Consider the following 25385-nt stretch of genomic DNA (forward strand, 5'->3'; position numbering starts at 1 on the left):
TTTTGAGATTTAACACACAGGACAAACTAAGAAAGATCTAATAATATCAAACAGCTCAAGTATTTTATTTGTGTAACATTCTACCATTTAAAATAAATTCAGATCCATAGACTGTTTAATGACCCAGAGAGGTAATTGCAGTAATCTTTTAGCTACATTCCTCTCCTTCAAGAAAAATATTTTACAAAACTTTTGACAGCTGTGTGATTAGGAAAAAAAGTTAGGATCAGATTTTGAAATAATTTTAAATAAAAACTGTTCAAAAATAATCATTCAGGAGAATTGCAAAATCACCCTGATACTCCTGATCTTTCATATATATATATAACTACCAGGAGAAGCTCAGATATTATTCATGGGTGAGCATAGTTCACATGAATATTATAGATGCAAGAGCTAGAAAATCTCAACACTCAAATATCTCTTAAGCTGTTTCTAACTTGAACATATTATAATTATAAATATTATTTTAATCCATTCATGTAAAATTCTTTGGATAGCTTTATTCACGGAGAAGGCAATGGCATCGCACTCCAGTACTTTTGCCTAGAAAATCCCATGGACGGAGGAGCCTGGTAGGCTGCAGTCCATGGGGTCGCTAGAGTCGGACATTACTGAGCGACTTCACTTTCACTTTTCACTTTCATGCATTGGAGAAGGAAATGGCAACCCACTCCAGTGTTCTTGCCTGGAGAATCCCAGGGACAGGAAGCCTGGTGGGCTGCCGTCTATGGGGTCGCACAGAGTCTGACACGACTGAAGCGACTTAGCAGCAGCAGCAGCAGCAGCAGCAGCTTTATTCAACTTACAATATTAAAATATATGTACTTAATTCTATAAAATTTAAGAATAGCTGAGAATCTATCAAAAATAAACCAAAGACATTATATATAAAAGATATATAACACAGAAAGATATTTATGAGGGTAAAATAACAAATGCATAGATAGATTTAAAAACTAAATAGGAATATATATCCCATTTTTTCCTACAAGAAATAGAAAGAAGGGCTTATGAAACTAGAGCCAAAACTGAAGTTCAAATAATAAAAAAGAAAACTATACTTCTTTAAACATCTAAGAATTTAAAAATCAAGAAATGTGTAAGACAAAAGACTTAGTATGTTTGTGGTCACAGATACATTTCAAAAAAGATCATGCAAAAACCAGCTGGCTGTCAATAAAAATGTTTTAAATAAGATGTACCACAATTAGTGTACATGAACAATTAGTAATTCATGCAGCTGTAGGGTACACAGAAAGCTAAACATACTTACCTAATGGTACGCTATCTAGATCTGTATAAATAACAGCAAAAAGGAAACAAAAAGCAATACTCCAATCAAAACAGATCCAATGTTAAGAACTCTCACATAAAACAAGATTATGTACCATTTATAAGATATGCAGAATAGATGCCATAGCAAACACTTATACATTTATTTTTAAGACAGTTAGATATGCAGAATAAAGTAATGAAGCTTGGTTAATAATTTAAACAACCAACTCAGAAACATTGTTGATCTTTTTTAATTCATAAAAATTATTTGCTTAATAATGCTAAGTGAGTATTTTTAAGTTACTAATCATTTCTTGTAGTGACAATAATTATATCCCCCAAAATTTATACATGCAAATTAAAAAAGGAATAATTATTAAAAGCATAAGTAAATACAGCATCTATTCAGTCAAGCTATAGAGGAAAGAAGTAGAGTATAGCATACTCAAAAAGCAAAGTTACCATGCAATGTATTTAACTAAAATTCAATCCAAATTACCTTGTAAAGCATGGCCTAGTAAAGCATCTAGCTCAGGATTTAATTCTGCTTTCTCTTTCAACATATGGAATAAGAGCTGGTTTTGTGTAGCACTGGTTATTTCAGTTTGTTTAAGCCGACCTTCAAGTACTTTAATTTGAGCCTCTTTCTGGGCAGCCTGAAGACCCTATAACATTCCCCCCAATAAAAAAAAAATGTATCTTAGATGACACAAAACAGAATCAACTACATGAAGATCTGTATCAAATGACAAATGCATATGAGTCAGATTTGACATTAGATAGATCTTGATTCATCCTAGCTCTTCTGCTTGCAAACTCAGTGACCCTGAGCAAATGTTGGCTAGCTATTAGTATCAGAGGAATCTTCCTGACTAGTATCAGAATCTTCCTGATCCTCAGTTTCCTCATATTCAAAATAATACAAATAATATTTATTCCATATACATTGTAAGGATTAAGCAAGAGAACAAAACTAAAGGTATAGCACAGTCTCAATGTGAAGAAAAAAGGTGAGTCAGAAATCATTATCATCTTTAACATTTAAGCAGAAATTGCTTAAGATAAGGAGAGTGCAAATGTATTTTTTCCTGACTTTTTGAGTTGTAAAGAATCATTATTAAATCAAAATTATAACACTGAGTTTGTTTGCACACTAAGAGATTTTTCTTTTACCTTTTCCTTTGTTAAAGCAAAAAAGAAATGATTAAGTTGTTTACCTGTTCTAATACACAAGCGCAATAGATGAGAAGCTAATGGAATTGATGTAAATACTCCTGTCTTTTCTTAACTCTAAAGAAAGATAAAAGGAACACTTTCCATTGTAAAATAATCTTCCTCATTACAAAGGAAAGGGTCATTAGAAAAAGATAAACAAAACTGTAATGAATTAACGAAGGCTTAGGTTTTTCAGTAAGAGTGTAGTTAGATCTTACCTTATTGATGCCCATTGACAGGAAGTGATCTAGAAGGTATCGGGCTTCTGTAAGTGTGCAAGCATTAATGACTGCAGTGACATCCAATGTTTCTCCTTCTTCCTGCATCAAACCAGCATATGATGTATCATTACCTTGAGCTGAATGTATTTAACAGAAGACAAACCCTATTGCTTCATGCATTTATTTGATATTATTGGATTAGCTAATGAGACTTCTCAGAAAAGCATAAAAAAATCCCTACTCTAAGAAACATATGGTCTAGTTTAAAAGATAAAACATTTAAGCAGTTAAGAATTCAAGATGGATTAATAAATGATATATACGTTTTATCAATGATAAATAACATCACACAATCAGCAGAGAAAGCTACAAAGTAGGCAGGAAGGGTATACATGCAAAACCTGAGAATTATATTAAACTGTAGATTAAAAATTCCCTTTATATAAAAATTTAAAGTGCTTTTAATGACAAAAATACTTCTCATTAAACATTTTTCTTAGTTACAAACCTTTGCTTCTTCCATCTGCATGATATTGGCTTGACAATCAGAAATACTGTCATTGATATAATCTATATTAGCAGTTAATGACTCCATCTCTTCATTGATGTTAATCACATTTTTATCTCCTTCTCCATTCTCCTTGACTATCTTTTCCCTTTTCTTTGAAAGTTTCTCTCGTCTTTTTGTGAGTTCTTCCCGTTGCTATTGAGAAAACAGATTAGACTTTAAGAAATTATGTTCATCTCGGATCTTGAGAACTTTATGCCAAATGAAATAAGTGAGTTACAGAAGGGGTAAATCCTGCAGGATCCCACTTCTGAGAAGCATCTAAATAGTCAAACTCATAGAAGCAGTAAAAAGAATGATGGTTACCGGGGATTGAGGAAGAGGAAATGGGGAGTTACTGTTCAGTGGATATAAAGTTTCAGTTATATAAGATGAGTAAGTTATAGAATTATTTACAACACTGTGCTTATAGTTGACAACACTGTGCTATACATTTTAAAATGTATATTAAGAGGGTAGAGCTCATGGCATCTGTTCTTACTACAATTAAAAAAAAAAAGATGTTCATCTATTCATACACAATGCAATCACCACCACCCCCAAAAAACACAGCTTGGCAAGTATTCAATTTACCCAACAAACAAATGTAGAAAACAAAAATTAACAGCTGAGAGAGTGCAAATCTACTCTCTACTTTTCACACCTTGAGCAGCCTATTCATATCAGCCTCCATATTGGAAATAGTCATTTTCTGCATGATGATGTCTGTGACCCTGCGTTCAAGAAGCTGCCACTTCATGCGAGCTGTTTTAGAAGTAAACACTCGGCCAGTCAATCCTTTCCTTTGATATTTTTTTCTATAATCATATAAAAACATACAAACATAGTTACTTATGTGCTTGTTTGATTATGTGATGCCAAATGATGAGCTGTTTTTCATTTAAGTCCAACATTCAGTGATGTAAAGATTACATCAGTAGGAACAGAAGAACATGCTTACCTGGTTCCATTTGCCGTGGGTGTAGGTAAGGCCTGGACTCTGGCCACAGGAATTCTCATTTTTTGCTGGGCTCCAGCTCTTAATGCATCTGTTTCTACAGCAGCTGTACTGGAACCTGTGTCCTGAACAGGAGTATCAGATGAGCTCAACTTCCGAGTGACTTTCCCAGCCACTTTATCTGACATGGGCCTTACTTGCCGACGAAGAGCTGTAACCTGAAATAGCAATGGAGACTGACTCATTCTCAGTCTATAGAAATACATAATTTATTTCAAAGCCAGAATGTTTCCTCCAAATGGTCTACTTGCCTCTTCTGTTTTGCGACGAAGAACCACTTCTTGGTTTCTTTTTTGGGCTTCTAGAAGTCTAAGTTGATGCTATAAAATAATATTGAATAAGTTAAAATAGTAAACTGAAAGATAAAATACTTCTTACTTCTTTATTTTCACTGTCCCATTTCACTGGGAACTGTAAGAATTCTCAGTAGCATCTGAGCTAATAATCACCTTGCATCCATTACTATGGACTTCGCAGGTGGCACTAGAGTTAAAGAACCCATCTCCTGCTGCAGGAGACATAAAGAGACACAAGTTCTATCCTTGGGTCAGGAAGATCCCCTGGAAGAGGGCATGGCAACACACTCTAGTGTTCTTGCTTGGAGAATCCCATGGACAGAGGAGGCTGGTGGGCTACAGTCCACGGGGTCACAAAGAGCAGGACACAACTGAGTGACTAAACACAACACAGCAGCAATAAAGGGCTTACTATATGCAAGTATCTTCCTAAACACTTCACAAATATCTCATTTCTGTTTTGGTTGCTGGCTGAGGCAACCAGGAAGAAACACAGTTTAGAATATTTTCAATAGATATTTTCAATACACTACCTTGTAATACAAGGTATACAATAATTATAAACTCTGGTTTAAATATAGAGAGAACATATATTAATTGTATTAGCACTTTATAATAACTTTGGAAATACTATATTGGTCAATAAAATTAACTGGCTACCAATTTGTTTCTAGGTAGTCTACATGATAAAGAAAATTATTAATTACTTTAAGCCATTTTACAGGGACATAATTTAGGAAATAGTTTTGGACTAAAAATAAAACATGTTCTGGTTCTGTCATTTATTTAACTCTGTGATCATGGGCAAAGCTTTGGACTTGGACTTGATCACAAACATCTCTTCTAGGACTTCAACTCTGTGATGTAACAAATAGCTCTCTATGTTGTGCATCCCAAATTCAAACAGATGATTCATTCCAAGTTTATATATATTCTTATCAGATAGGAATCCGTTGAGAAAAGGACTCTGTCTTATCACTGTGACACCTTGCCTATACAATAATAGACAGGGAAGAAAAACTAATAAATCTTTTTAAATTAATGAACTATCCAAAGTTAAAATTAACCTATAGTTTCAAGCTTGTTACTAAATTTAATTTCTTCATATTAAAAATCAAATCTCAAGCTCACTCATAATTTTTGTACGACATACACAACATATTTGGTTCTCTAAGGGTTCAAATTGAGTATTACAAGAAACACTTTAGACAGGAGTAGAATATGCACACAAGGCATATTTAAAGAGAGGAAAAAGTCTGAAATGGTAGCTTTTTATATGATTAGCCAGAAAAGAGACATCATATGTGTGGATAAAATTCAAAAGTTCAGTCTTGGGAATTAATTGTTCAATATTGATCTCTCTATACATCATATGCTGTTGTTGTTTAATCGTTGTGTCCAACTTAGTAATAAAGAAGTAGGTAGCATACACTGTAAGGAAATCATGCCTGTCACTAAAAAATTTCATTAAAAATGAAATAAATAGCCTAAAAGTCAAAACAACCAAAATGCCCAACAATTGAAGAATGGATTAGCAAAATGTGCTTGGTACATATAGTCATTAAAAAAAAAATATACTACTGATATATGCTATAACATGGATAAACCTTCAAAATATACTAAATGAAAGAAGCCAGACACAAAAGGCTACATATTGTATGATTCCACGTATACAAAATGTCTAGAATAGGCAAATACATAGGCAGGAAGTAGATTAGTTGCTGTCAGGAGCCAGAGAAAGAGAGGACTGGGAGTAATTGCTAATTGGTCTGCGGTTTCTTTTCAGAGTGATGAAAATGTTATGGAATGGTGATTGTTGTACAAATTTGTGAACATACTAAATATTTGAATTTTATAGGTTAAAACTGAGTTTTATGGCATATGAGTTTTATCAATTTTTTAAAAAGCAGGAAAAAAAGAACAGACCATATGCTAGAGTATGATTCTACCTGATTTCAGTAACAATGTACTGACATTAACAAGATCTAAAATCACCAGGTATTAAAAATGATAAAATAGACTGATTATTAAAATACATTAATATCTTGGGAAAATTAATACATATATATAGTTATAAATATGGGAGTCATCTGACTAACATATTTATTTTTCTATCTTATTAGTCATTCTCTAGCTCCCTAATTTCATCTTTAGCTCACAAAACAGATTTCTATTTTCTAAAATATCTTGTATATTCATGTTTTATTCAGGAAGAATTTAGAAAAAGTTGGGTGAGGAAAATGGAACAAAGGCTGGAACCTAACTGATATTGTGGTAAAGAAGATGATGGCTCCTTTAAAAAAAAAAAGTCATAAATAACTATATTGTCAAAAATTTGGAAAGAAAAAATCCAATCAACTAGAACCTATAATTTTAATACAATAAAATTTAGCATATTGATATGCATCTTTAAAATTTTTCTGTCATTGTAAATAAGCATTCATATATAAAATGTTACTTTACACTTAATGTTAAAGCATAGTCATTTTTCATTTTACTATGCAGTTTCCAAATTCTAATTGTTAGCAGATGAATAAATACCCTTAAATGGAATGAATTATAATTTATTTAACTGTCACCTCTACTGTCACACATCTTAGTTGGTTTTACATTTTTCATTACTACAAATAACCTAAAGTGAAGATTTTAACATACTGTAATGTAATTTTTCTTAGTTTAAATTATTTGCTTAGTCTGAGTTCATGGAAACATAATTCTTGGGTCAAAGAATACAAAAATTTGTATAGCCCTTAGTAAAGTCTCTTCTAGTGAAGTCTGGTTATTAGTTAAGGAACATTCATAAGAATCTCTGTCTTTGGAAACACATTAAAAATCACTATTTTACTGTAACTACTTCCTTGGTCTCCCTAGAAATAATCAATTATTATTTGCCACTTTCTTCCATCTGATCATTTAGGATAAGCCTCCAATAAAACTTATAGTAATATTATACTGTTTTTCATAAACTTTTATATTGAATTACTATAATCTACATACTATAATAAATTCCATATATAAAAATGCTTTATTGTCCCTTTTTTAATAAAGTTATCAAAAAATATCTTCCATTTATTGAACAATATTATTGACATACAGTATTTTTACATAAGTGGGTCCACTCACATCTCTTTTACGTTGATCCTTTTTCAGTTGAGCAATCTCTCTGTTTCTTCTAGATTCTGTCAATCGGGCTTTTTCTTGTTCTTCTTTCATTTGTTTCATTAAGCGAACCTAAAGTATTAAGTAAATATATCTACTGTGATTACCCTTTTACAATATTCATTAAATAAATCATACGTATGGAAGTATACTCAGGATTCTGAATACTGAACAAGAAAAAATGTGGAGTTTTGCAACATGTTAAATGGTCAGTTCTTATTTTCATAAGATTAATGTATTTATATTTTGAAAACACTTCTAACATATTAATCCAGTGAACCAGTGAAGTTACTCAGTCATGTCTGACTCTTTGGGATCCCATGGACTGTAGCCTACTAGGCTCCTTCATCCACAGAATTTTTCAGGCAAGAGTACTGGAGTAGGTTGCCATTTCCTTCTCCAGGGGATCTTCCTGACCCAGGGATAGAACCCAGGTCTCCCACATTGCAGGTAGACACTTTACTCTCTGAGCTACCAGGGAAGCCCTTTTTAACATATGAATACTTCTATCAAATTACTTACTGTTCTAAGCTTTTTATATTCAATCCAGGGGTTTTATTACTAGAATAAGTTTTTGGTATTTAACTTATTATCAGTAGCTGTGTGACCTTGAACTAGTTACTTAATCACTCCAGGCTTTGGTTTTCTAATGTATAAGATCATGGCATCTGGTCCCATCACTTCATGGCAGATAGATGGGGAAACAGTGGAAACAGTGTCAGACTTTATTTTTTTGGGCTCCAAAATCACTGCAGATGTTGACTGCAGCCATGAAATTAAAAGACACTTACTCCTTGGAAGGAAAGGTATGACCAACCTAGATAGCATATTGAAAAGCAGAGATATTACTTTGCCAACAAAGGTCCGTCTATTCAAGGCTATGGTTTTTCCAATGGTCATGTATGAATGTGAGAGTTGGACTATGAAGAAAGCTGAGCACCAAAGAATTGACGCTTTTGAACTGTGGTGTTGGAGAAGACTCTTGAGAGTCCCTTGGACTGCAAGGAGATCCAACCAGTCCATCCTAAAGGAGATCAGTCCTGGGTGTTCATTGGCAGGACTGACGCTAAAGCTGAAACTTTAATACTTTGGACATCTGATGCAAAGAGTTGACTCATTGGAAAAGACCCTGATGCTTGGAGGGATTGGGGGCAGGAGGAGATGGGGATGATAGAGAATGAAATGGCTGGATGGCATCACTGACTCGATGGACATGAGTTTGAGTGAACTCCAGGAGTTGGTGATGGACAGGGAGGCCTGGCGTGCTGTGATTCATGGGGTCTCAAAGAGTCGGACACGACTGAGTGACTGAACTGAACTGAACTGAACTGAATATTTCTATGGGATTGGATTTCTTTGAGAATTCAATGAGTTTATACCCACCTTGTGCCTATAACAGTGCCTGGCATTATAGTAAGCACTTGTTATTTTTGGTATTTTTGTTGTCATCAGCAACTATACAACATAATAACCTAACTACTTTTTCAATCATTTCCACACTTCCTAAGGAAACTACATTGATTTTCATGGCAAAATGTTAAGAATAATCTATTCTAAAACAAAAACAATAACAGATAAGAATTCACATACTCTCTTTGGTGAAGGGAAAAAAACTTGCAGTTTTTTATGCATGGGAACAATAACCACCAAATTCAAGATAGCCACCTCTAAGAGAAAGGAGACTATGATCAGGAATGGATATATAGGAGGTTTTGTACATATCTGTAATATTTAATACCTTAAACTAGACACTGAATATATTGTTCATTGTTTTTATCTCTGACTTTTTGCATGCTTGAAATATTTTTACTTTTGCTAATCTGTAAGAGTTTTAAGAAAATAAAGATAAATATCCATTAAAGTCAGAGAAGTCCTACTGACCACATGATTTTCAGCCATTTCAAAGAAAGACTCTGATAATGGATAACTATAGGAAACAACGACTAACTGCCAAAAGGAAGTGCATCATTTCTAGGTTACAGAAAGAATACAGAATACAGAAAGAACCACAATAATTTTTTTGGTCCCAAATGACACAAGTATTACCATCAAACATTAATTGAAAATATAATCAATACCTTAGTTTTCTTCATTTCCATCACATCCTGCTGTAATTTCTTCAATTGTTTTTCATATTGGGACTGATTTTTAAGCAACCTTGCATGCTCTTTCTGAGCTGCCTGAAGTCTCTGCAGTTCTTTATTCATGGCTTGTAGTTTCTTTTCATATTCAGACCTCACTTTTTTTGCCTTTTCTTCTGAGTAAGATTCCATTGAGCCTAAACGACCAAACAATATTTGCATTTGTTTTTGTGAGATACAGATATTTATTTTACAGATTTATAATTCATGACCTTAGAGAAGAACTACCTCCCAAATACAAACCTCAGGAGGCCAGGGTGTCTTTTAATTACTCTCTCTTTTAATATTGATTCTTACTTAACAGCCATTGAATTTTTATTTTTCTAATTTAAAAAAAGTTCCCAGCATAAATCAAGGCATTAAAACAATTAGCCACAACTTTGGGGAAAAAAAATAGCCTAGACATATACCAGCATGAAAAAACAAAAATGAACAGTAATATTTAACATAATCAGATAAATTAGCATTTAATGTGACTTCTAATATAACTTTTTTTCCTGTAAAGGAAGAGAAGATAAAAATCCAATGTGACAATTTACTCTGAACTTTAATTTGAATTAAATATAATTCTTACCTAAGTTTTGAAGCACTTGGTCTCTTTCAAGCTGTGTGTCCCGAATTTTATGTTGTAGCATCATTAGCTTCTCTTCATACTGTTTTTTCAGCGTCTGCAGTCTTTTCTGGCTATTTTCTAGTTCATCAATCAGCTTTTGCTTGATTGCAATTTCACAAGTAATGTTTGCTAAGTCTGCTTGATAATTGGCTAGTATAAAAGAAAAAAATAAAAATACTGGATAGGCTGTAATCAAAGCATGAAAATCATCTCTACATTCAAGTATTCACCTGGCAGCTGTAAGGAAAATATCCTGAATATACCCAAAACTAAAAAAGTGGCAACAAGATAAAGAGTGTTCACATTGGTCAAGGACAAGAAATACCACTGGTTCCAAATAAAAATGGAAGTCATATAATGACTAACTACAATAAGAGATGAACATGAGTCTTGGAGGGCATACAAGGATGAGATGGAGAGTGCTAAGATCTTTCTGTCATGTTTTAAACAATTTCCCAAAATAAATTTTTGTCCTTGCACCAAAGGACAAATACCTTTTTCATCTGATTCAGAATCTGATTCATCAGAGCTTTCACCCCCTTCAATGTCATCTTCTTCCTCCTCCTCTTCCTCTTCCTCATCTTCATGATCACTCACTTCCTGACTTTCTTCCTAAAATGTGATGTAAAGTGTCTATTAATAGCACAATATAAGACCTCGAATACCCAAAGTAATCTTGAGAAAGAACAGAGCTGGAAGAATCAGGCTTCCTGACTTCAGACTATACTACACAGCTACAGTCATCAAAACAGTATGGTACTGGCATAGAAACAGACATATAGATCAATGGAACAGGATAGGAAGTTCAGAAATAAACCCACAGACCTACAGCCACTTAATCTATGACAAAGGAGGCAAGAATATACAGTGGGGAAAAGACAATTTCTTCAATAAATGGTGCTGGGAAAACTGGACTGCTGCATGTAAAAGAATGAAACTAGAACACTCTCTGTCACTATACAGAAATATAAATTCAAAATGTATTAAAAACCTAAATATAAGGCAAGATACTATAAAACACTTAGAGGAAAATATAGGCAAAACACTCTTTGACATAAATCACAGCAAGATCTTTTTCAATCAACTGCCTAGACTAATGAAGACAAAAACAAAAATAAACAAATGAAACCTAACTAAACTTAAAAACTTTTGCACAGCAAAGGAAACCATAAACAAAAAGACAGCCTTAAGAATGGGATAAAATATTTGCAAATGAAGCTATTGATAAAGGATTAATCTCCAAAATATACAAAGAGCTCATTAAGCTAAATATTAATATCAAAAAATGAACCATCCAATCAAAAATGGTTGGAAGACTTAAATAGAAATTTCACCAAAGAAGACATACAGGTCAACAAACACATGAAAAGATGCTCAACTTCACTAATTATCAGAGAAATGCAAAATCTCACACTGGTCAGAGTGGCTATCATGAAAAAAATCTACAAACAATACTGCTGGAGAAGGTATAGAGGAAAGGGAACTCGCTTATGCTATTGGTGGGAATGTAAATAGGTACAGGCACTATAGACAGAGAATGGAGGTTCCTTAAAAAACTAACAATAGAGCTATCATATGACCTACCAATCCCACTCCTAAGCATATATCTGGAGAAAACCATAATTCAAAAAGATTCAGGCTCCCTGTTCATTGTAGCACTATATGTAATAGCCAGGACATGGAGACAATCTAAATGTCCATTGGCAGAGGAATGGATAAAAAAATGTGGTACATATATACAATGGAATATTACTCAGTCATAAAAAAAGAACAAAATAGTACCATTTGCAGAGATATGGGTGGTCTAGAGAATGTCATATAGAGTGAAGTAAGTTAGAAAGAAAAAATATAGTATATTAATACACATATATGGAATTTAGAAAAATGATATAGATGAATTTATTTGTAAAGCAGATATAGAATCATAGATGAAGAGAACAAATGTATGGTTACCGAGGAGGTGAGGAGAGGTGGGATGATTTGGAAGATAGGGATAGACATATATATATTACAGATAACTAATGAGAACCTACTGTATACCAAATGGAAGTCTACTCAATGATCTGTGGTGACCTAAATGGGAAAGATATCTAAAAAAGAGTGGATATATGGATACATATAACTAACTCACTCTGCTTTACAGCAGAAATGAACAATATTGTAAAGCAACCACATTTCAGTAAAAAATAAATAAAATAAAATAAAGAAAAAACAAAAAAATAAAAGTCAGTTAGAATATTTCTTTTTCCCTCAATATTATGGAGTGTTGGAGAAGGCAATGGCACCCCACTCCAGTACTCTTGCCTGGAAAATCCCATGGACGGAGGAGCATGGTAGGCTGCAGTCCATGGGGTCACTAAGAGTCGGATACGACTGAGAGACTTCACTTTCACTTTTTACTTTCCTGCATTGGAGAAGGAAATGGCAACCCACTCCAGTGTTCTTGCCTGGAGAATCCCAGGGATGGGGAAGCCTGGTGGGCTGCCGTCTATGGGGTCACACAGAGTCGGACACGACTGAAGTAACTTAGCAGCAGCATTATGGAGTGTGCCTAGCAGTATGATTTAATTTTGCCCCGCCTCTATTATAATACTTCACATATTAAAATTTGCAATAAAGTCTCACTGAATAAATACAAAAAAGAGAGACTGTGTGATTATGAAGTATAAGAGCATAAAAATTTCACTTCTTGTTAAAATAAATCAATATACAATTTTAAGGTTATTTTATAATAACTTTGTCTTAAATCAAAGAGTACTTTATCTCTTAGTACTCTATCATCCCTTAGAAAATGTTTTCATAATGCATAAGACTATAAGTTGCTAATATTTCATAGCTCACATTTCTGAAGAAAAGAAATCCTCAAGAAAACAGTTTAAAATGGATGCATGATAATTGATTCTCTTTTCTACATACAGGTTAGCATAGTTATCAGCAACCAAGAATAACCTAATCTAGGGACTCAAAGCTCCAGGTTCATGTTTTCATACTTACAACTTCTAATTCAATGTTTTCTCTTTCTGAAATATTCTTTTCTTCTTTTTTCTCTTGGTCAGTGTCTGTATTATCCTCTTTACCAGCCACACTTCAAAAAAAAAAAGAAACAAAATGTATAGTATTAAAGAGGAAAATTGTTCACTTTTCTCCTTATAGATTTTTAAAAACCATCAATTATTTCTGAAAACAAATGAGAAGAGTTCATCATTTAACAAAGAGCAAAGTTATCATGTCTGATGCTTCAGAGGAAAATAGAAACTGCCATTCAACTCATAGTGTAATGAATTTATATAATTGGAGAAAATCTTATTTTCTAGAAACAGTGAGGAATAGATTATACCCTGGAGCATGACACCTGATACGATATCTAAGAACTACTCAGAGTAACATTCAATAAGCTAGAATGCAGGCAAACTAATTTCAATGGAAATTAAAAATAGTTTTGTTTTCTCATCTAAATATCTAAATTTTTTCTCATCTTAATACAAAGATATAGAAACTTCATTTTTATTGATGTCCTAATACATTTAAGGATAAATCTGCCCACGGTAGGTTTGTCTCCACTGGTTGCATCTGTCATTGTGTTCAGATTTCTCCTGGTAATAGCACCGGCTCTTTTCTCCTAGGTCATCCCTGTAGCACAGGTCTGTTTTTCATAATGTTCTCACAGAAATGGATCTCCACACATCAAAACTGTCTGAAGTTCAGCCTGACCACTGATTTAATAGGAAATTTCAGGATCAGCCACAAGATTCACCAACCAAACAAAAGTCTCGTTCTCGGGTATCAGTACAACAGCTCTAACTGCATGCTGCTGCTGCTACTGCTGCTAAGTCGCTTCAGTCGTGTCTGACTCTCTGCGACCCCATAGACAGGCAGCCCACCAGGCTCCCCCGTCCCTGGGATTCTCCAGGCAAGAACACTGGAGTGGGTTGCCATTTCCTTCTCTAATGCAGGAAAGTGAAAAGTGAAAGTGAAGTCACTCAGTCGTGTCCAACTCTTAGCGTCCCCATGGACTGCAGCCTACCAGGCTCCTCCACCCATGGGATTTTCCAGGCAAGAATACTGGAGTGGGTTGCCACTGCCTTCTCCGAACTGATGTCAAATAGTGTTAAAGCTAAGCTACTTCAGCCCTAGTGGCCATGAGAAAAAGAAGAGTCCACAACAAGAAAAAAATTTAAATAGTTACATCACTCTGACCCTTCTTGGTTTAGCAACCATGATCAATCACGCACAGAAGTTATACTTTTGTTCGTCAGACTCATGTATTTTTATCAAGCTAGATAGTATTAAGAAAATGAATTTCAAATGAATCTATATGTGAATATTTTCTTCTTGTGCTTTAGTAAACTTTTTAAATCATTAAGAATAAAAAGAACACTTGAATAAAGCAATATTCTTGAAATAAAATTTCCTTAGAAGTAGTTTAAAAATTTTATCAGAATATCTTTATAACAGATATCATTTCTTTCAGATATTCTGCTACATTAAATAACTGCCCTAATACATGGACTTATTTTTAGCTTCTGGGCTAAAAAATTAATCTTATGTAGGCCCTGCTATTATTATTAATCTGTAATGTTTAACTCTAGGTCCCAATTCTCAGAGACATTTTTGAACTCAGAACAAGATGAATATAAATACTTTTCCTTTGAAAATTCTTAATTTTCAAAATTTTCATAATTCTTAATTTATGTTTATTTAGGTAGTTATTTCTTTAATTTCTATCTTCCCCCACTAGACTGTTTAAGTCTCATGAAGGTAGGGATCATGTGTGTTTGGCTCAGAATTATATGCCCAGTACCCACGGTATGTGCATAATAAATGCACATGAAAGATTTATTAAACATATTCATCCCTATGACTGTGCATGAGCATCTCTGTTTGGCACCTCTGCCTGAGTCTCACATACTAATTATGTTGGAGTAAAATTGTACAAATTGAAAGATGCATAAAGACGCATGGAGTACAGCACGTCTCTAGAGTGAGTAGAAACTACTAGCAAGAACATCAATTAACTGGAGAGGAACCAAGTAAACTACAGCAAGGTTCCATGAGTTTGTTAAATCGCTTGTTAGAGAAAAATGCTGAACATATTTGAATGCTTATCATACATCACTTAGGATATTGATTTTCCATCATCATGGATTTCAAGATGGAAATTTAGAAAGAAATTCCCCTTCATCCAGTCATCTGACTCAAAGGCCAGCACCATGTACTCAAGCAGTCCTATACTTGAGATAGACCTAAGGCTGAGAGCTAGGAAAAGAACATGTGTATGGAGATATTTCTTACTCCCTCTTCTATGCAGTTTCCCTTCCTCACCTGCAACTGTTGCAACATACAATTTTTGTTATTATCAGTTCCTTCATTACTTCAGGTTCCAGCACAAATTTCCTCTTATTCAGGTTTATAGCCATACAACCACCTTGTTCCAGATACTTGACCTAACATACCCTCCTACTTCCTCCAAGTCACCAGAGTCCAGCTCAACAAATGTTACTTCCACTTACATATGAAATTAATTCATACATTATAAGCTGTTTGTGCCAATTCTGATGCAGAAAAATCAGCAGTAAGTTTACGTTATTAATTCACCCTATTTCACTTAAAGCTTCAGCTTTTAAAGTACAATTTGATACTTAATGATTATTATACAGCAAATAGTCACACTTTCCTCAATAAACTGGAGAAATTTTATATCTAAAATAACTGTCTAAGCAGCAATGAAAAATATGTAAGTTTGCAGTTTACATAGAATCAGAATCTTTGATCTGGAAGAAACCTTTGACATCTTGACCACCAACGTCAACATCTCTGTTGACAACGAAAAAAAGAAACTTTGCCCTGGGAAAGTTTATCAACTCAAGGGGACTTAAAACCAGGTGTCATGACTCCAAGGCCAGTATTCTAGAATATTGCCTCAAAGTTCGGTTCACAGAGAGAGAAGCATCAGCATCATCCAGGAGCTTGTAAGATATGTAGAATCTCAGGCTCCATCTCAGTCCTACTGTGTCAGAATCTTCATTTTATCAAACTCCCCAGGCTATTTACATGCACATTCATGTCTAAGAAGCCTTGTCCTAAAACACCAAATAATTCTGCTTTTGTTATCCATTAGGGATCATATAAATATTAGAAGCGAACTATGTTCATTAAGTACATTTAAAGGACTTAACTACTGAAGGTGGGAAAATGTTTCTATTACACTACTTTAACTATACATTTTATTTTGACCTTTCAAAATAGAAAAATTTTCACATTTTATTGTCCTAATTTAATCCCAATGATAAACATAATATCCTAAACATAAACTAATTAGGTGAGTCCTAAGATAACTTATAGATAGAATTATATTCTAACTATAGAATATGCTAAATAAGTTTAGAATAAATTATAGAAACTTTAGAATACAAGCTTCCCTTGTGGCTCAGCTGGTAAAGAATCTGCCTGCAATGCAGGAGATCTGGGTTTGATCCCTGGGTTGGGAAGATCCCCTGGAGAAGGGAAAGGCTAGCCACTCCTGTATTCTGGCCTGGAAAATTCCATGGACTGTATAGCCCATGGGATCGCAAAGAGTTGGACACAACTGAGAGACTTTCACTAGAATACAATATGTAGAATATAATTGTGGAATGTAGATTATTAAATAACTTAAAGAAAATATAATTTTAAGGTTTCAGCTATTTAAATTAAGAGACTAGTTTAATTGTTACAAAATAAAAGTTCTCAAAAAGCTTATTTTAAGTAAGAAAATTTATAAAGTGGTGCTTCTAAAATATTTAATATTATTTTGAAATCAGTTTATGTTAATCATTTTGATTATGTAATCAGGAGATGTTTAGTAAAATCAATAGAGAGAATTTCTAATAAGTAAAATAGTACTTGGCATATGGTTAAATAATCATAGTACTAAATGAGTAAACTGCAAATTTTTATTATATTGAGAGTTCAGAAGTGTGCTTCTAAATTTTGCTCAAATATCAAATGGAAAAAAAAGGAAAAGATCCTGCTTTTGATGTTCACTTTAGATACATTTAAATAAGTTTCTCTTATTCAACCTTAAATATGCCTTATAAATCTTGTCTGTAGCAAGGCCACAGTTTCCTTTTGCCTGTTGCCATTTTAATGTTGTTTTCCCAACAAAGATACATAAAATAAAGAAGTGAAGAGAAAGAGTCCACCCATAACTTAGCATGTGCTGCAATAAAATGCCAGTTCCCACCAAATTAACAATTCTCTGTCTATTCACAGGTTTCCAAAAGATATGTTCTAAAAGTCTAATGGTGGGGTTCTTGGGTCATTTTTAGCCACAAAAATTATAATAGTCTATACCAAATTCACATGAAATTGCCTGAATTTTAATTCACATAACTGGTGTGGGTTTTTTCCTCAAAAAGTAGTTTTCATATTTTCAGTGTTTTTGTTAATTTTATAAGATCATTGTTATTTTTAGGAACACCAAGCTAATATAGTCTGAAATATAATTCTACAACACATAACCTTGTGAATGGCAACTAAGTATTTAAATGACATTTTAATAAAAAACCTGGGAAATATTCCAACCTTCTTTCTTCTCGATTGCTTTCCTCAAGTTTCTGTAGCCTTCAAAATCACGAGGCACAGTATTGGAAGGCCAAGCCAATGAAGGACAAACCAGACAGTAAAAAGCGAAAGTGATAAGAAGGTAAAAATGATACATGAGCTTGAAGACTTTAAAATAAATTTTAAAAGATATCATCAAAGGACAATACACAGTAAAAAGGCAATACATTTTGTATAAATAAAAAGTAAGTAGAAAAACAAGCAGCATTATATCTAAGAAGAGTATATAGACTATCAGTTGAAATTACTCAGCAGTAAAATGTACATTCTCAATTTATGAAGCTGATAAATAGTATGAGCATTTGGATGCCATTGCTTTTCTTAATCTGAAATGGATCATTTTTCTCAGCTTCCAAAAAAAAAAAAAGCTCACTTTCAATGATACTGTCTTCCTTTTAAACCTTTACAAAAGACTTTTTTATGGCATCATTTAAAGAGCTTCAAAAAGTAATGCCTTTATACCATAATATGAATACCATTAATACTATATACTAGGATACTAATTTTTAAACTTGTTTTATATTTTAATATACTACACATGAACATCACTAAAAATTCTATTTCAGAATTATATATGAAATGGTATTATGGTCAAATGAATATGTTTGTTACGATATCAGTGGAAAATTATAATTTTATTAACTCAAATTAATATCACTGTACTAATTACTAGACTATCAAAAGGTTATATCTAAGGCAAAGGCAGCAGTAAAATGGGAAATGCAGTACTTTTCATTAGTAAGATTATTTTTTAACCAGTAAACTATGAGAAAAACTATAAATATGTATTTAGAAGTTTGAAGTTTAAAGAATATTCAGTACACAGAATTGGGAATCTTTACTCAATGGAATGTACTGGATACTCATTGTCTCTCATGTTGGCAAAAAGAGAGATAGATGTGCTAGGCTCTGATTAAGCATATAGCAATCTTTACACAGTAGACTTCTGCCTGCAATTCCAAATATACTTTTAAGAATCATCAATATTTTTAAATAAAGAGATGGAGTCTTAGTAATGCATCATTTCATCAAGGCACTTCTCATTTTAATTTTATAATGTGATTTTAATTCACAGGTCTGTGATTGTTTTCACAATCAACTTATAAACTGCTATTGCAAGAAGAGACTAGCAATCTGAGAAAAAAAATTTGCATAGTGATATTCATCAGGGATCAAAATGTCCAGTATAATGGCTAAAAAAGGGAAAGAAAAGCCATTGCTTAAGAAATCTCTAGAATTTCTAGAGTTTCAACCTGACACCACTAAATACAAACATAATGCAGTCTGATGAATGAGTGAATTTTTTATTGATATAATGCAAATCATTTAAAGCTAGATATCCAAAATATGGGGATTACTGTGTGAAAGGCAAATTTTATTTATCCATATACACACACAAAAAAATCTAATTTAGGCTTATACTGACTATAATGAGCTATAATGGCTCAAAGAATATGGTTCCCTGACAAACAGCCCTAATTTTCTATTTTCAACAGGAAGAAATTTTCTTTACCTTACATAAGAGAGCTATATTAAAACATATGGATGATGTGAGCTAATAAACAGGTAAACTTTAGATGCCTTTCCAATTGCTTCCTTAAAAAAAACTGCAATCAATAGTTCCAAAAGACATTAGAGGGACAGAGATATAAACTAATAATCTGATAATTCTCCATAATTTAAAGGAGTACGGTCTTTATTTCATTTAGTTCCATTATTATGTTTCTTCCAAAGTTAAATGGGGTGGGGGACCTGTGACAAATCTTGCTAACCATTCTAACATTTGTATAATAACTAAACAATAAAAATAGGCAATGTTGCCTATTCAATTATTCTTCCTTACTTGCTTACTATCTACACTTGGATTATTTTACAGTTCAACAGAAAATAAGCACAGAAAGGCAGAAGAGCCAACCTTTAAACCACACATATTAACAATTGGTTGTAGCTTAGATAAAAACTTTGATGCAGAAGAGGGTGAAAGGTTCACATAAAACATGATTTAAGGCATACTCCTTGAAAACAAACATAGCTTCTGACTTAAAAATGGTATAGTTACCATTCTTCCAACCAACACTTACAGTTGTCAGAGGCCCGTAGTAACTACAACCAAATGCTAACAACACAAAACAAAGTAAATTAAAAGACATGGAGCTTCTAAAAAATTTGCAGATTCAGTGGGAGAAACGAAAGCAGCTATGAGAACTGGGACAGCTGAGCAAAACTGAACCCAAAGGCCAAACTCCAGATAGGTTTTGGAAAGTCTCAGCCAAAAAGGGGTGTAAAAAAAATCTTCCCTACACCATTTAATTTTTTTTCCCTCGTGAGATTGCTGCCCACATTTTCAATAGTTGGATTAATGCTTTCTCTTTCAAAATTACAAATCTCCCTAGAGGAATCTTATTAGCTATAAGTCATTTCCACTGGCATGAGTTCCTTTAGTCAGATGGCTTTGTTTCCAACTTTGAATTTAAGGAGATGAGAGAAGTAGATGATTTTGAAATTGGGAGTGCTTTGGGCTAGGGAAGAATTACATGAGAACTGACCTCCTAAGGGAAGAATGAATCAAGGCACCATTGGGACACAGGAGGTCAGTAAGTAGGAATAAGAGAGACTGGCTAAGGCAGAAATTCATTTTTTCCCTCTGCTTTCCTTTTCCTATTCCCTTTTGAATTGTTCACATTATACTATAAAATGAATAAATATCGTTTTATGTGTGTGAGTTAGGAAATCTGGACATTATACATTTGCAACAATTTCTAGAGAAAAATTAGTTCCAAGTTGCAAACAATTTTAAATGGAACTCACTGTATATGCAAAGTTGAGGTAGCACCAAATCTTGCAATGCTCTATTTGATAAATAAATAAATATGCAACATGTAAGACAACTCAACCAGAATCAATATCTAAACAGAACTTACTGCCTCCAAAGAGTTCCTACAGAGACTAATCACTAACTTCAATAAAGTTGCTATCATTCTAAACATTTCTGGACCTCTTTGTCTATTATTTTTGTTTCAACAGTAACAAAAGACCCATTAGCTAAAATGAGAGCTTACTAACATTTTTAAAATAAGAATTTATATTACATATACATACAGCTAAAAGTTATTGGTGATAAATGAAGTGTTTTATCAAACTGACTAAAATAATAATATTTATCAATCAAAAAGCTTACAGCTTTGCATTGTTACAAAAATAACCTGTGTCAGAGGTATTAATTTATGGTATCTATGATCATTATAAAAATGTCAAAAGAGCCTAGGTTTCTAATGGGATCCCTATTATTTATTATTCATACCCAACAGGTGATCATGGTAACATCTCTAAATTTACCTCAACAGGAAAGAGCAGAATCAACTCATGACCTTGAGAAATATATTCTTGCTTACTGTTCATGAACCCAAACTACCCACACCTTTAAACACAAGTCATACCATTTCACATTTTGATCAACTACACAACTGAATTTTACAAATAAATAAGTTATATGCAAAGGTCTCATTTTCATTTCCACAGTATGTTGAGTCACACCAGTTTTGATAATTCTGTGAACACTATTACAGTTTTAAGTGCCCTACAAAAAAAACTAATCATTATATATTTCTAATGCTGCCATAATCAACCACTCATGAGCAATACCTATTAAGACATTAGTATCTCAAGGATGCAATTGCAATTACAATGCTCCTAAGACCATAGATGTGCAGTTCCTGGTTTTAATTATTCTAATAATCCCTTAACTCAAGGACACAAAGCAGAATTAATTCTGAGAGTTTGAACCTTTAACAACTTTAGTCAACAGACTATTCAAGGAAGATATGCCTGGTTGCCAAAATAAATGTCTAAATAAACAGAGCAAAGCAGCACTAGATTAAATGTGAATAATAATTCTACAAAGTGCACCTCTGTAACAAGCTATTTAACAAATAAGATATCCTATTCCCCTTTGGAATATCTAGCCAAAAATGCTTAAAATTAATTTGACCAGCATGTTTAAAATATATTCTATGTAAGTTATTTGACTGCACCATAGAATCAATATGTAAACATGTACACAATTTACGAGGTCTTAACCACTTGCACATTACAAGTGGTTATATTTTAATTTTCCTCCCCTTCTTTGCATCCAGTTGATTTCAGAGGGAGATACTACCAGGATGCAAGGAAAAGGAAGCTTAGAACAGTGGTGAAAAGCTGAGTAACTCCTTGTTGGAAGAGTCAGAAAGTCTGAAATAACATAAATAATTTTGACATAGTCAAATTAGAAGTCCTGCTGAAAATACTTAAGAGACCAAATGACATTAAATGACAGCCTGATGAATTAATTTAGCCTTTAGTTGAACTAATCTAGACAGGAAGCAGAATATATCAATGAGACTATTTAACTGCATTAGAAAATGGAAAAAAATGAAAATACTAAGTAATGATAGAACAAGCTTTGCAGAAAAGATGAATGGAATGCAAAGGCAGCTAGTTGAAGAAATAATAAAATAATTTCTAATAGTAATTTTACCTTATCATAGTCTAAATAAAATTCACTACCGTATTATTGTAATTAATTTAATTTTTTACATATAAGGAAGAGATAAATCTTTAAAAATATATAATTATAATCTATGTTAAATGACATTTCATTTTTAAAAATGAGGTTATATATACTCATTGCAACTGCAAATTAAAATATCCTTAAAAGTGAGAAGAATAGAGATTCATATAAAAGTGATTTTATAACACTACCTTTTTTTCTTCTTCTTTTCTTTTCTTTTCAGCTTCTCTAAATCTTTCTTAGCTAGGTCTATAATCTCAATGGTCTCTTTATCTGAGGATACTATAGTAGGGGAGAAAGCTGATGATCCGCTGAAATATGGTGATCTTGATGTGGCTCTTGTCAAGTTTTTTCGAAGATTCTCATTCACTGCTTCACTTTCTAATAATTTTGCCCTAGTGAATAAAAATATATTTCAGTTGTAAACATTTTATTACTGTGGTACATAATACATAACATAAAATTTACCTCCCTGTCTCTTAAGTGTACAGTTCTATAGCACAAAGTACATCCATACAGTTGTACAACGACTGCTACCATCTACCTTCAGACTTTTCCATCTTCTCCAACTGAAACTCTGTACCCATTTTATAAAATACACTATAACTTCTCATTCCCCTCTCCTCCCAGTCCCCAGCAACTACTATTCTACCTTTTATCTTTGCAAACTGGACAACTCTAGGAGTAAATGGAGAACACATTAAATGAGTTGTTTTGCAAGCTAAAACATTTCCCAAAACATATTTCAACAATGCTACAAGGTACAGCTTTTTTAACAAAAGTGTTCCTAAACATTAGTGTTTGAGATATTTTTTAAAATTTCCTGATTAAATAATTATAAATTTGAAGTAATATTCTGTGCTCAAAAGTGCCAGTGATAATTAGATTACTTGCATTCTGGCCAATAGACACTTGTTATTCTGGCTTTGTAAACCCATTATTTAAACTTAAAATGTACAAGCAGCATGGTTCCCTTCCTTCCATCCTTATTGATCATGCTATAATAACATTTCCAAATAGTCAAACATACTCCTAACTGGCTGAAAGATATCTGGTTCCTGAATATGGTAAGGAAAAAGACAAAAATCACCAAGGAAACCTGAGTCTGATAATTGAAAACATTCTTTTGTTTGCTCAAGTGGTCCTCACAATGACAGGAGAATAATGCATGTGCTGTTAGTAAAATGCAAAAACAATGAATGATGAGATCATAAAACAGCCTTGATTCTTGAGATTACAAGAGATTCAGAGACTACTCTAGGCCAGTTCCTTAAGTCCATTTAATTTAAACCATCATGAACACGATTATCTACCTCAATATAATACATTTCCCATGTCAATTTGGCGCAAGGGTGACTGCGCGCATGCTAAGTCACTTCGGTGGTGTCCAACACTGTGCAACCTTATGGACTATAGCCCATCAGGCTCCTCTGTCCAGGGGATTCTTCAGGCAAGAATATTGGAGTGGGTGCCATGCCCTTCTCCAGGGGATCTTTCCAATCCAGGGATAGAACCCACATCTCTTACATTTCCGGCATTGCCAGGCAGGTTCTTTACCACCTAGCCCCATCTGGGAAGGCCAAGAGTGATTGAGGCAGAGCTATAAGGAGAAAATGCAACCTACTAGTACTACCTATTACTACTAGCATGCACTCATCTCTGTCTCAAAACTATATTACTATGTACTTTAGCATAAGTTCAAATGTTTCAGAGGAAGATGCTAGATTATTTGCAGCTACTGAGCTCTAGAAGACAGTCAGCTCTGTGTTTTTTCACTGTCTACCAAAATTATTCCTGACACTGCTGAAATCAGCTAGAGACAGAATATACACAAATCAGGGAATATATTTTATGTGTTCTATACATTCTTTAATGAAATTGTTTTACTTTATATTAAGCGTCACACAACAGCTACAATGTTTTAAAATTGTTAAATAGTTTAAAATTTAAATGTTCACAATTGTTTAAAGTTTAAATGTTTAAAAGTGTTAAATGTACACACTTCTAAGTTAAATGATTTCAAAATCAATGTAAAGAAAATTCTGAATATAATGCTGTTATTTTTAATAAGAAGTCAACCTAAATATAAAAACTCAGCTTAATGATAAAAACTCAAAGTCAAAATTTACACTTTTTCATATTTTCAATATCTAGCTAGAGCCTGAGTACATAATAATGAATGCTAAGAATGACTGAAAATACAAATTAGGTATCAATAATGATCTGTTTTTAATTGGCTCATTTATATAATAATCAGATAATCTGTGTTTATTAGTACCAGATTTTAACAGTTGCATTTGGTAAGGGCATATTATTAATGCTTCAGTCCTGGTGCTAATAAAGGCTGAAACCCTTAGGGCTCACTTCCAACTCCACTAACCCCACACCACACTCCTGCTTTCTATGAGGGCTATAGAGATAACATCTCTCTCTTTGCAATTTCTTCTCTTTCCACTCACCCACCCACACATTTGTTGCTGTCTGCATTTAATTAAATTGGAGACCAATCAGTGAGGCATAAGGAGAAGTACACAGGAAAACTGACAGTTCCATCTCAGCTTTATCACTCACTGAACCCTAAAAGATGATGCTGTTAAAGCTTTCACTTTTTCTTCCATAGAAGAGATGAAAAAATATATTTCTCTAGCACAGTTATGAGGATGATACACAATGAATTCAAAATTTATCAAGGAATATTTTAAAAAATAGTAACTATTCTCATTAAAAAGTTGAAAAAATATAATTA

At 33.2% G+C, this 25385-nt stretch overlaps 1 protein-coding gene across 14 annotated transcripts in view; it reads right to left on the reverse strand.

The window, feature by feature from the left end:
* KIF21A (kinesin family member 21A) overlaps nucleotides 1-25385 on the reverse strand; it is a 186204-nt gene that overhangs the window by 32744 nt on the left and 128075 nt on the right. For 8 of the 14 annotated variants that reach the window (XM_027542578.1, XM_027542577.1, XM_027542576.1 and 5 more), the window contains exons 11-24: nucleotides 22831-23034; nucleotides 18052-18090; nucleotides 13483-13573; nucleotides 10983-11100; nucleotides 10450-10638; nucleotides 9813-10012; nucleotides 7699-7806; nucleotides 4531-4599; nucleotides 4223-4437; nucleotides 3926-4079; nucleotides 3223-3417; nucleotides 2712-2813; nucleotides 1778-1943; nucleotides 1277-1297 (exon numbers count right to left, since the gene is read on the reverse strand). In XM_027542578.1, coding sequence (XP_027398379.1) covers nucleotides 1277-1297; nucleotides 1778-1943; nucleotides 2712-2813; nucleotides 3223-3417; nucleotides 3926-4079; nucleotides 4223-4437; nucleotides 4531-4599; nucleotides 7699-7806; nucleotides 9813-10012; nucleotides 10450-10638; nucleotides 10983-11100; nucleotides 13483-13573; nucleotides 18052-18090; nucleotides 22831-23034 — 1871 coding nt within the window. The remainder of the gene's footprint in view (nucleotides 1-1276; nucleotides 1298-1777; nucleotides 1944-2711; nucleotides 2814-3222; nucleotides 3418-3925; nucleotides 4080-4222; nucleotides 4438-4530; nucleotides 4600-7698; nucleotides 7807-9812; nucleotides 10013-10449; nucleotides 10639-10982; nucleotides 11101-13482; nucleotides 13574-18051; nucleotides 18091-22830; nucleotides 23035-25385) is intronic. The other 6 variants (XM_027542579.1, XM_027542571.1, XM_027542570.1 and 3 more) reach the window with 3 other exon arrangements.

Source organism: Bos indicus x Bos taurus, chromosome 5 (assembly GCF_003369695.1).
Source record: "Bos indicus x Bos taurus breed Angus x Brahman F1 hybrid chromosome 5, Bos_hybrid_MaternalHap_v2.0, whole genome shotgun sequence".
Taxonomy (NCBI): Eukaryota; Metazoa; Chordata; class Mammalia; order Artiodactyla; family Bovidae; genus Bos; species Bos indicus x Bos taurus.